Genomic DNA, 12,451 nt, shown 5'->3' on the forward strand with positions numbered 1-12,451 from the left:
TTACTCACCAGTTTGGCTGGGCGGGTAGTGGGGTGGGGACCGTCCTGGGCCATGATGGAGAGGGCTGCCACGAAACTCACTGCTCGGTTCCCTCTGCGGGAAACCAGCATCTGGGTTTCCATACTCAGACTCCAGGTAGTTGTAGTAGGGGCCCATATCTGGGCTGGAAAGGCCATAGTGGGGGTCTTCCAAGCCTGGTCCGTACTCGTACCTAGGTCTTTCTCGGAGCTCAGCCCCTCTGTAACTGTCTTCACTGGCCCCATTACACAAGAAAGCAAAATCAGCTGCAAGTGGTGAGAGAAAAGGAAGGGTCAGTGCAGCCTGGCTCAAAAGAGGTAGGTCCACTATGGCCAGAGAGCATGCATCCACACCGGGCAAGCAGAGCCAGGTCTGTGTTCAGTGGCCTCCAAAGCTGCAGCTCTGTAGTTTGCTGTCAGGACCCCATCTTCAAGAAGACCAGTTCCTGTCTGGAGCTAGCAAGTCCCTGAGCAGCAAGAACCCCCAGTTCCCAGTGTGCTCCCATCCCATCCGGCCACTGCCTCACCTCTCCTAAGCTAAGCAGGAGCAGCGGGATGCAGAGAGCAACTCTCCCCTCAAACACCTTGGACTCATTGCAAACCAGTTTCAGGTACATCCTACCCACAGGTGCAGCCCAGTCCTGGAGGAACAGGGTGTTCACCCACTCCTTGGACTGGCCTTGGCAATGCAGGTAACAAAGGAGCCTTCACTGCAGCCATACCTGGCTGACCCTGCAGGACATGACCAGTGGCACCCCAGCCCACTCCCACCACTGCCAGGGGATGCTTGCCCCTGCCACCCCACTCACCGGAGGACCTGTGTGGGCAGAGGGCACAGTTCTGGCCCCAGGCTTCGCCAAGCCGGCAGCAGCACTCGGTGTACGTGGTCTGCTCGCCATGCAGCAGGTCTTGGCAGATGTAGTCAGCAACGGTCTGCCAGCAGACATCCAGGTGGATTTCATACTCCTCTGAGGCATCTGCGAGAGACACAAGCAAAGGAGGCTATGAAAATCATCCAGAAGAGTGCCACCCACCTTTCCTGAGAGGGACAACCATGTGCCCCAGCTCCTGCCCTGGCTGCACACATGCTGGTGCTGGCGCACCTCAGCCCAACACAAAGCCCTACCCCATGCTCCCTCCCAGAGGACTGAGCCACAAGGCGGGATGTTGGGGTGAAAGTGTGCTACAGCAGGGGCTCAGGCTCACCTGCCCTGCTGGAGAGGTTCACACACCGGTTGCCAGTGGCATCCAGCACAAGAGGAAGGCTGCAGAAGCAGTGGTAGGAGCCATCAGTGTTCAGACACTCGCCGTTGATGCAGTACACTTCGTTCTGACACTCGTCCTGGTCTGCCCACACACAAGAATAGAGCAACATTTCAGACACGGGCAATGTAGCCCTTTCCCTGCCCAAACATGGACCTTGGGGGTTCTTGCCACCTCCTCTCCTGTTCCCCACAAGGTTCTCAGGAAGCCTGTCACCCAGACCTGGCTCTGTAGCATGGGCAGCAGGGACAACTCTGGCTGCAGCAGCACAGCTGTCCCTCCATGTGCAGTGAAGGTGCCCACAGCTCTTTGAGGCCATCTTACCAACACATTCGAGCTTGCTGGAGTCATAGAAGTAGCCTGTACGGCAGAAGCACTTGTAGCCCGGCACTGTGTTCAAACATTGTCCATTGCGGCAGAACTCGGAGCCAAATATCTCACACTCGTCCATGTCTGAGAGAGGGAAGGAGGGACGGAGAGAGAGAGCCATGGGAGCAAGGTGGGCCAGGCAAGGTACCTGCAGAAAGCTGGCACAGCACCTTGGCCCGGATCACTGGCAGATCCCCAAGTGAGCCCTCCTGCCTCTCCCACCAGCCCCATGCCTGTGAGCACAGAGGGAAGCACCCGCAGGCAGAGCAGGAGGAGGGATGACAGGGAACAGGATACTTTCCCAAACAGGAAATTCATGTAAGCTTCTGGAAGAACACAATCCCCTGGAGGTGACATGCAAGAGACTGAGCCAGCTGGCCACTGGGAGGTCTGATCAGTGACTGGAAGGGCTGTCTTACTGGACCCCATCCCTGGCTCAAACTGGGCATAGATTTGCACCGAGAAAGAACCACTGCCTGCAGTGAGGCAGGACTGGAAGAAGGAGCACTGCCAGCTTGGTCATACTGGCAATTTGGAATTTCTGTGGATTGAGGAAAGCAGCAGCAGGATGCTAGCATCCCCCACCACAGCCCCCAGGGAGATCTCTCTGTGAATGCATCTTCATCCAAGGTTTTGCACTGCTCCCTCCCTCTTCTCCTTGGAATAAATGAGAGAAAATAGTGCTAGTACCTGTAAAAGAGACTTCTCCTGAGAGCGGATCTTCCTGGGGAATATAGCCTTTCCCCAGAGGACAGATCTCTTGGTACTCCACTGACCAGGAGGTAGATGTCAAGGGAAGATGGGAAGTAAAGAAAACAGTTTGTTAGTGCAACCAAGGTGGAGCTGGCAGGCACAACAGTAGCTTTGCCTGGTGTGGTGGGGCCACAGTCCTACCTGTGCCTGGGATGGGGCAGGGGTAAGTCTCACAGTTGTCACCCCAGGCTGCCCCCACAGTACAGCAGCACTCCTCCTTGGTGATGTTCTTGGCTAGGACACTGTCGCACAGGCGAACATCACTGATGTGGTAGTAGCACTGCTTGCGCTCTGTGCCATCAGAGAGGTGGGCTGTGTGTGTCTCGGGGCCCTCTAGAAGACAGTAGAGCAGAGACAAGATGGGGTCCTTGGCACCCCAATGCAGCACCCCACACCTAGGAGGTCCCAGAGCACACCCATCACCAGCAGCGTGGCCTTCACAGGTCCCCACTTTCAGGCTCCTCAGCTCTCCCCAGATGAAAGCTTGCTTGTACCTGCATGGTCTTGTACAACCCTGACGGCCCCTCAGCTTTATCTTATCCCAGCCAGAACTACCACACTCCTGCTGTAGCTGCTGCCCTTGCTTCTGTCCTGGCTGCCTACTCACCCAAGGCTGCTCGGGGCTGGCACTGCCCTGCCTCTGTGTCATACTCCTCGTGGTCGCTGGGGCAGAGGCACAGGAAGGATCCCTCCACGTTCTCACAAAGTGCAGTCCCACACACGGCAACCATCAGCTCACATTCATTCACATCTGCAAAGGAAGGGGCAGTGGAAGCCCTGCCTCTGCATAGACACCCTGTGCACGGTCTGCAGCACAGGGTCACCCTTCAACAGGGAGATGGAAGCTGCCAGGGACGAGCTCAGAGCTGTGCTCACACTGTGGCTCAACACAAGTCTGGTAAGAGCTTCCTGCCCTGCTCTCAGTGGATTCAAGGAGCCTGACAGCTTGTGCTGAGTCACTGGATCACAGGATCATCCAGGTTTGAAGGGACCACTGGAAGTCTCTAGTCCAAATCCCTGTTCTAAACAGGGTCAGTTATGGGGTCCCACCAGGCTGCTCAGGGCTTTATCTTCTTGGGCCTTTAAAACCTTCAAGGATAGTGACTGTGCAGCCATCTTGGGCATCTGTTTCATTGCCTGCCTCTCTTCATGGTGAAAATGTTTTTCTTTATAGTAGACCCTGCCTATTCTCTCCAGGCACCCGTTTTGTCTGGGGTTTTGCCTTCATGAGCTGCCCTGTTCATGGCCAGGATTCTCCAGGCATGGATGCAGTCCCCATACATGCTCTAGGAGCATGCATCACACAGTAGGGACACCAGCCTAGCATCTACTGATGGGTTTTCCTCACTGACTGGCAGGGTGATCACAGGAGACTCACCAGTGCAGTAGTGTGCGGAGGGCGAGCTCTCATAGCCACGGTCGCAGAGGCAGCGGAAGGAGCCATCCAAGTTCTCACAGAAGCCATGGCTCCCACACAGCGTCTCATTGGCACATTCATCTATGTCTGCAACAGAGCAGAGAGCAGGGATTGCCCCAGACCCCACCTCTCCCAACAGACTCCCCCTGCCCACACCTTTCTGCTCTGACCCCAAGACCTAGGGATGGGGCAGGCATTCCCTTGATGTGAGGGATGCCCCTGCTATCAGTGTGTGTCAAGAAAAGCTTCCTGCAACAGCCAGAGCTGCAAACGGTCCACATGGATTGAGAGACAGGAGCAAGATGGGAATGGGAAATGGATGGGAAGTGTGAGAGGTGGGTGGCAGGGGCAACTGAGGGTAGCACAGGTTCCTCCAGAGGTGTAAAGGGACACAGAGCCTACAGGCTCACATCAGCAGGAGATACAAGGGTGCAGCTGACATGCGTGGGGCAGGCACAGACAGACAGACAGACGTAGGATGATGCCGTCCTGCCCCATTCTTCTTGACCTGGTCCTTCCCCAGCTGCTATAGTACCAGGGAGTAATCTCTGCTTAGCTGCAGCCCGGTGGGGTTGCACAATCACAACTGGGTCCTCTGCCTACAGAGGTTTACAGCCCTGCTGGCTGCATCCTGTTCCCCTCCTACTGCTGCATGGGGGAGATTTCCCTGGAGTAGCTGTGTGCCCACAGCCTTCTGCTCCTAAGGCCAGAGACAGCTCCACATGCTAAGTCTGAGTCCTGATGCAGGCCACAGCAGCTCCTCCTTGTTGCAGCCTTCCCTGAGCCAGGCAGGGGCTCTCAAAAAATGCAGAATACCCTTTGCTTTTTCTTCTTTGCTGGAGCCTAAACTCCAAACCCAGACTCCTCAGCCTAGCAGAGAGTGGTACCAGCAGCTTTTCCTTTCACCCAGCCCTGCCAGGCAGGTGACTGGCACAGGCAGCAGCCCCAACAAGCACAGCTTATGGGGATCTGTGGTCCAGCCCCAAGCCTGGAATGGCTGTAACCTGCCCAGGACTCTCCCAGAGCGGAAAGCAGCACAATGCGGTGTCTGTTCCAGATGCCAGGAAGAGAAAAGTATAGACACAAGCAGGCAGCTCAGCCAAGAAAATAAACTCAGCATTATCTGCCTCTCCACCAGCCACATTTCCTCCTCCTCCTTCTCCCCCGCACCCCTGGCAGAGATGTCCCACAGCCACCCTGTCCCTGCCAGGAAGAGGGACAGGGACACCCAGGGCTGTACTCACCAATGCAGTCACCCAAGGGTGTCCAGTGGAAGCCAGGCTGGCAGCCCATGATACAGCGGTAGGAGCCCAGGCTGTTCTGGCACCGCCATGTGCCACAGATGGCATCCCCATATTCTTTACACTCATCCACGTCTGAAGAGAGGAGGGAAAGGGGATGAGGATGGTTAGATGGGGACCCTGCTTGCTCACTGCAGCACCTCAGTCAAGTTCAGTTGGCCTGAGCTAGTCCTTACAAGATACCAGCAACTCTGGGGGCTGGGAGCAGAACCACTCTCCTCATGCACTCACTGCATCCAAACCCCCCAGATCCCAGGGGTCTGATCTCCCAAAAATGAGCTCTCACCCACGCAGTCATCAGTCTCCTGGGAGTGTTTGAACCCATTTTCACAGAGACACCTGTAGGACCCTTCTGTGTTCAGGCACTGGCCTTGTGAGCACCGGGACTTGTCTGCGCATTCATCCACATCTGCAAAAACAGGCCAAAAGTGTCAACCTGGATCTCATGGCACAGAAGAGAGCAGAGGGCAGGCCCTGAGGTACGTCCCTGCCATCCTGCAGCTCACCTTGGCAGCTGACTCCACCAGCCACGTTCGAGAAGCCAGGAGCACAAATGCAGAAGTAGGATCCATGACTGTTGAGACACTCTCCACTGGGGCTACAGATCTCACTGTTCAGACACTCGTTCACATCTGCAGAGGGAGCAGAGGCAGGACCATGCACCCAGGACTGGGACACATCCTTCACCAAAGCCACATGGATTCCCTCTCCCCAGCCTCTAACAGGCAGCCCTTGCAGGGTTCCTGGACCCTGGTTTTCTCACCATGGAGACAGAGATCTTCCCTGTCCATGGTGATCCTGCATTTAGCTACAACCTTACAGATTTGCCATGCATGATGGCATCACCTGCCTTGCCACTGGCATCCTCCCTACCAAGAAAGAAGGAGGATCCATAGGGAGGCTCAGAGGGCTGAAAGGATGGGGTTTGTACCTGTGCAGATGGTGCCATTGATGAGCTCAAAACCAGCCTGGCAGTGGCACTCATAGGAGCCTGGGGTGTTCCTGCACTCTCCCCCCAGGCACTGAACAGTAGGATCCTCACACTCATCCATATCTGCCAGAAAGGACACAGCACACAGTGAGACGCAGTTCTTGTCACCACTAGAGAATATCCCTGCCCAGAGAAGCCATCACCCAGCTGTTGGCCTGATAGATGGGTTCGAGCTGCTCTCCCACATCATCCTGTCACAGCAAGATGAGGGCAGAGACTCCCTGTTACAGAGATGTGAGGATTCAGCCCAGTCCCTCCACTTCCCTCCACCACAGGGACCAGGATAACTGGATCCCAGCATCAAGTCAGTGGTGACCAGAGGAAATGGGCACAAACTGAAACACAGAAGGTCCCACTTGAACATCAGGCAACATTTTTTTTACTGCAAAGATTACTGAGCACTGATACAGATAGTCCTAAGTAGTCATGAAGTGTCCCACCTTGGAGATATTCAAAAGCCATCTGGACATGGCACTAGGCAGCCAGCTCTAGGTGCTTCTGCTTGAACAGGGGACCTCCAGAGGTCCCTTCCAACCTCAGCCATTCTGTGATTCTGTAAGCACAGGGATACTGCTAACCCTAGTGTCCTCCTCCAGCAGAGCTCTGCACTGTGTACCACAGCCAGAGGCCAGCGCAGAGCAACAGTTGCTGACAAACCCTCTCTTTAGCCAACTGCACAAGAGCAAACATCAGGAAAGTAACCCAGCACCAGCCATACCTTCTGCAGCTCTGCTTTCCTACCTGCCAGACTTGCAAACAATGTCCTTCTGTCAAACCTGGACAGGGCCTGCATCAGCTCTTACCCAGCTGCAGAGCTCCACACAAACCATCTCCCTCCGAACTCCTCCAGGCCCTGGCCAGTCTGCTAGCACTCGGAGGGTTTTGCTCACAGCAGAGGACAGAGAAGTACCTTCCCCCTAACAGAGGGGTGTGAGATGCCAGCAGACTGCCACTGCCTGCAGGCCCATGAGGTAGGGGGAAGCACTGCAGGATGCTGCTAACCAGAAGTATGGGCTGGTGTGCAGGCAGCAGAAGACATGGTATTTGAGAAGGTCCTCTTCTCCTCTTCTCCCCTGCCAAGAGCTAAAGCCCTGAGACTAGCAGCTCCTGTGGGCAGGGCAGGGACCTTCTCTTCCTCTTTGCAGCGCACTGATCATGCCACAACCACAGATGAGCATTACTCCCTACCACCTCAGGGCAGGGTTCCCAGCTCTTCAATCTCAAAGAGTTGCAAGTAGCAATGTTCTCAAACCCTTCTGGAGATGAACCATAACCTAGTTTATTTATCGCAAAACTACCATGAAACCCTTATCATTTTTCAAATATGAAACCCAGATCCGCTGACAAGGACACCAGCCAAGGCAGGAAAGAACATGCCATCCTGCCATCAGTGTTTGAGTCAGTGTGACCCGGACAGTATCAAACCCTGATAAGGTGTCCTTGTGACACAGCTGGGGCAAGGTGGCTGAGAAGGGGCTCACGTGGAGTCTTGGGAAAGGGGGAGGGCAGATGGAAGGGATCAAACAATGGTCCTTCCATTGCATGCAAAAATCATACGGAAAATAAACTCATTTCACACTGGCATTCTCAGACACCAAAACAGAGGAGAATACAGGGAGGAAAGCCTCCCACTCCTCCTCTATTGGAGGCCCGCATACAGGGGACTCTTCCAAGAGTAGCACCTTCTGTTGGCCAGCTATGTGCAGGTTGCAGAGCTCTGCAGTGCTCCAGAGAGAAATTCACAGCACATGGCCAATCTTTAAACAAGTACCTTTGATATTTCTGCCCTCTCCCCTCTCTTGCACCAAACAGGAAGTCTGCATCAAGCCATCTCAAGCCCAGGATGTCCCCTGGGGGCAGCCACCAAGGAGGGAGTTTCCCTGCCTGTGAGGGGCAGTCAGGGTGTAAGGCTGGGACAGGGCACTCTCATGTCTCAGCAATACAACCAGCAGAGATTGATGCTGGCATTAACTCTCTGCCACACACACCTGGCACAGCAAAGCCTTTGCTAAGCTTTCCTTTTAAACATGTCCAAGTTATATTAGGGGCTGGGAAAAAATGATGAAACCTGGGTGCCCACAGTCTATCCATTGGCTGTGTACTCAAGGTTTCTCCCTCTGCTGAGGACCTGCATTTGGGGCATGTGCTCCCAGGCACAGAGTTCTGAACTGAACCACACACAACTCCTCTCTGCTTACGCTTCCAGGTCTCCCATGCTCTGGCCCGTGTCAGCATCCCCCAGGTCATCATTAGTTCAGGGTTCTCATCAAAAGGTCCTTCTGCCCTATTCCTTTCCTGTGTGAGGAAGATCACCTTCCTGTTGCTCTAGGCAACATCTGCTTGCATCCCTCCCCCCCTGCTTTCTGCTGATCAGAGAGGTAAAGAGCTGGAGGAGGATCCCGAGGCTAAAGAAGTCCCCAGGCACCACCAACAACCCAGCTATGGCAATGTCTCTTCCCTTCAGCACCCTTTCCTCTGTCCCTGGGAAAGGGATACCTTCACATGTGCTGCCATCTCTGGAGACAGTGTAGCCAGCGTCACAAGCCATACAGGAGTAAGAGCCCTCAGTGTTGAGGCAGAGTCCAGAGGAACAGGCAGCCTGGGATGTGCACTCATCGATGTCTGCATAGGCACATGAAGGAGAGAGGGATGAGTGGGAAGGATGTGGAGTAACCACGTCTGGCAGCCAATGCGTTGAGGGAACCAGACAACATGGTGGCTAGGACCCCGGCAGAGGCCTCAGGAAGAGCTTAAGGAAATGTCTGGACTGGGTGCGTGACACTTCAGAGGGTCTAGACCCATGGTACCTTGGCAGCTCTTCTTGTCAGGTGCCACCTCGTAGCCCCGGTAGCAGGAACAGCGGAAGGAGCCATCCAGGTTGACACACAGTCCGTGAGCACAAGTCCCCTCCACAAGGCACTCGTCCACGTCTGCGTGACACAACAGAGGGCAACATGGCATGAGAGGGTGCTCAGGGCTGTCCCCACCAGCCATGAGGGTGCTGTGTCCTAGCCATGCAGGCTGGCTGCCCACAGGGAAAGGGTGCTGCCTGTGCCCCTGCTCCTTCCGAGGCTTGCAGAGAGCACTGCCATGGGGCGCTGCCCAGAGACAGCCTGAGCTCCTCACCAATACATCTCCCATTCCTGGCCTGGTAGCCATCCCCACAGCTGACACACTTGTAGGATCCCAGTGTATTGACACACTTCCCGCTGAGGCAAGGGCTGGGATCCACGCACTCGTTGACATCTGCCAAGAAACACACTCGTTTCAGGCTCCCAAAGGCAAACAGTGTAGCCTCCTCCAAGATGTGCCATCCAGCTGAATCCTCAGTCCCCTTCTGGAGTACAGCGATGCTCAAGAGGAGGCAAGTCAAGTTTCCCAGGGCTTGGGTAACATTTCTTGTAGTCTCACTTATCACTCAGGATCCTACACCCACACCTAAGGGCTGACATAATCCAGGAGCAAAACTCACTGCTGCAGGACTTTGCCAAGACCAGGAAGTGCATGGGTAGAGAAAGGGATCAGAGAACATCTGTGCAGGGCTGTTTCATCAGGGACTTTCATAACTATGACTGTGATGCAGCCTCCAGTTCAGGAAGTCCTTAAGGCAAGTGCTTTCTGGAGGCCGAGCAGGGGGAGCAGCATTCTGTGTATGCCCTGTTTCCCATACTGCCTCCTAAAATAGTCTCCCACTCTCTGTTGGAGATGAGCTACTGAGAAAGGGGAATCTTTGATCAGGCACATTGTTGAATGATCAGGCACCAGGCTGAATGCTCTGAGGGGCCAGGTCATGCCATTTGAGTGGGACACTGAGGGGCCAGGTGGCCTGAGGCAGCCTGCTCTCTCTGCAGTCTGCTTGCACAGACTGGTGCACAAAGGTCTGGTGACACAGAGTCAAGGTTGCATGAAAATGCATGGGCATCTTCTCCCAGAACGGAAAGCTGGCATGGGCTGGTCATGGGCGATCCCCATGGGGAGGTGGAAGAGGATCTTGGGAGAACTACCCCTCTCTGCCCAGGAAAGCCTGTCCCTCCTAAAGGCAGAGGAGAGGACAGGCAGCCCTCAGGGAGGGCACAGGACTGATGAACATAGCGGGGTCTTTCCTCCCTTTCAGGAGGAAACACAGAGCAGTGAGAAAAAGGTGTTCAGCCCTGCACAGGGTGGGCTGAAGAGGCAGGGGAACGAAAGCAGCAAACTTCACCTTCACACTGTCCTCTGTGTCCCATGGCAAAGCCCTCCTTGCACTCGCAGCGGTAGGAGCCAGGGGTGTTGATGCATCGCTGCCCTCGGCAGGTAGAGGGCTGCTCACATTCATCTTGATCTGGAAACAGACAGGGAGACAGTCCTGAAGCCTTCCTCCTCCAGTGTCCAGAAGGCTGGGTGCAGGAGAGGAGCTGCTCCACCTGCAGAAGGCTTTGCCCTGAGGACCCATGCTGGGGCTCTCCTCCATCCCCCATCTGTCCCAGCATCCCCTTGAAGCATCACAGGCTCCTGCCCAGATCATCATGGGCAAGGTCCTGTACTTGAGCGAGCAGGAGAGAGTGATCCCCATGGATCAGGCTGTCCAAGGGCAGGCCTGCAGGGAGGGAGGGTGTGTATGGGTGCATGTGCATGTGTGCACATGCATGAGAGAGGGCGATAGCAGGAGACTGGTGACACCGTGGGGAGGTGGCAGCCCTGAGCCAGGCAGATACCACTTACCCTCACAGCTCTGCTTGCCCTGAGAGACAGCCCGGGTGTACCCAGAGTAGCAGAAGCACAAATAGGATCCCACACTGTTGATGCAGTGACCTTTTCCAGCACAAGGATCTTTCAGGCACTCATCTTCATCTGTGGCCAGGCAAGGATGGAAGACAGGCAGTCACCACCCGCAGCCCCCTGCCAGCCCTGCTGTGTAGCAGGAGGGCAGGGCTCAGCAGGGCTGCAAGAAAACCTTCTCCCAGGAGCATGAAGGACTGACCGGTCCATCAAGGCCCAGCAGGCAGAGGAGGTGCCAACCTACCAATGCAGTGGTGGCGGCTGGGGTCCAGAATGTAGCCAGGGTGGCATAAACAGCTGTATCCCTCTGGGGTGAGCACACAAGCACCGGCTCCGCAGGAGAAAGGTGAAGAGGCACAGCTGCCAGCCTCTGGGAGGAGAGAGCATGGGATTGGTGGCAGCACCAGGAGGGTGTGGGGATTCTAGTGTCTGCCTTCTGTCCCCACCACCACTCCGAGGAAGCTGTTTCTTAACTTCTTGGAGAGCAATGCTGAGCCTGCTCCTTTACATCTTCAGAGAGCCTGCACTGATAGGGCTGCAGGGAGGACACGGCAGACCCTGCCACCTCCTTTGGCCTGAGCCAAGCTGGGATGCCCACGTCCCCTGCACTGTTCTCTTGTGCCCTGGCCCCACAAAAGGCTGGTGAGGAAGCCTGCCAGCCCCATGCCTTGGAGGAGAGCTGGCAGCAGAGCCTGGTGCCTGTAGGGGGCTGGTTTTGGGGTGACAGCACTGCCCCTGCCGGGGGGTGCAGGTGGCAGAGGGGGGGCAGCAAGGCACCACACACCCCTTGTCACTGAGCTGGACTAGGGGGTATGTGTGTGTGTGTGTGTGTGGACGGCCCAACCCCAAACAAAAGGCTACTGAGGAAGATGCATTCCTCAGCAAGGTGTCTCTGCCAGGCCTGATCCCCAAGGTGCTCCAGCCCCCGGCGGAGGGCAGGGGCCACACTCCCAGACACTTAAGCAACCCTGGAACAACAGCGTCCTTGTTTCCAGCACAGTAAACAAGCCGCCCCAGGAGCCACATGCCTCCCCTCGTGCTCCCCCTTCTCAATGAGTCAGCTTGCACTGCTGGGGAACAGGGCCAAAGCCACCGGAGCAAGCGCGTGATCCCGTCGCCCCGCAGCCACTGCTGCACTGGGCAAGCGAGCTGCAGGCAGGGAAGGACACAGAAAGCCAAACGCTTTGCTCCTGTACAAGAATACTCTCGTGCCTCCCCACAGCCAGGCTTTCCCTGGCAGCAGCCAGGACCAGGATGGAACAACACCCCGGAGTGGCATGGCAGGAACTTTGGGAAGTCAAGGCAGCTATACGGGAAGAGAAGCAGGCTGGGCAAAGGAGAGAGCCCCTGGGCAAAGCTTAGGGCTTCATTTCCCCATAGTGACAGGCAGAGAGAGGAGGAAAGTTCCTGAGAGCAGTGAACACACACCTGAGCCTTGTGCTGGCATCTGTGTTGGAGCAGCAGCATACCAGGTGGCGATGGGGCCATGCTGGGGAGGAGCATGCCGGGACTCTTCTTCCTCTGCTGAGGAAGAAGAAGCAGAGAGGTGAGGTCCAGCTCTCAATCCCAGAGAGAGATGCCC

General features: G+C 55.8%; 1 protein-coding gene across 1 annotated transcript in view; it reads right to left on the reverse strand.

The window, feature by feature from the left end:
• LTBP2 (latent transforming growth factor beta binding protein 2) overlaps positions 1–12,451 on the reverse strand; it is a gene marked incomplete at both ends in the record, with an annotated part of 59,672 nt that overhangs the window by 283 nt on the left and 46,938 nt on the right. The window contains 19 exons of the mRNA XM_010017594.1: positions 9–284; positions 827–994; positions 1,224–1,364; positions 1,605–1,733; positions 2,340–2,420; positions 2,544–2,735; positions 3,010–3,153; positions 3,781–3,906; positions 5,064–5,195; positions 5,407–5,529; positions 5,627–5,752; positions 6,052–6,174; positions 8,608–8,733; positions 8,919–9,041; positions 9,238–9,357; positions 10,313–10,432; positions 10,813–10,941; positions 11,114–11,229; positions 12,294–12,390. Coding sequence (XP_010015896.1) covers positions 9–284; positions 827–994; positions 1,224–1,364; positions 1,605–1,733; positions 2,340–2,420; positions 2,544–2,735; positions 3,010–3,153; positions 3,781–3,906; positions 5,064–5,195; positions 5,407–5,529; positions 5,627–5,752; positions 6,052–6,174; positions 8,608–8,733; positions 8,919–9,041; positions 9,238–9,357; positions 10,313–10,432; positions 10,813–10,941; positions 11,114–11,229; positions 12,294–12,390 — 2,592 coding nt within the window. The remainder of the gene's footprint in view (positions 1–8; positions 285–826; positions 995–1,223; positions 1,365–1,604; positions 1,734–2,339; positions 2,421–2,543; positions 2,736–3,009; positions 3,154–3,780; positions 3,907–5,063; positions 5,196–5,406; positions 5,530–5,626; positions 5,753–6,051; positions 6,175–8,607; positions 8,734–8,918; positions 9,042–9,237; positions 9,358–10,312; positions 10,433–10,812; positions 10,942–11,113; positions 11,230–12,293; positions 12,391–12,451) is intronic.

Source organism: Nestor notabilis, unplaced genomic scaffold, assembly GCF_000696875.1.
Source record: "Nestor notabilis isolate BGI_N333 unplaced genomic scaffold, ASM69687v1 scaffold4567, whole genome shotgun sequence".
Taxonomy (NCBI): domain Eukaryota; kingdom Metazoa; phylum Chordata; class Aves; order Psittaciformes; family Psittacidae; genus Nestor; species Nestor notabilis.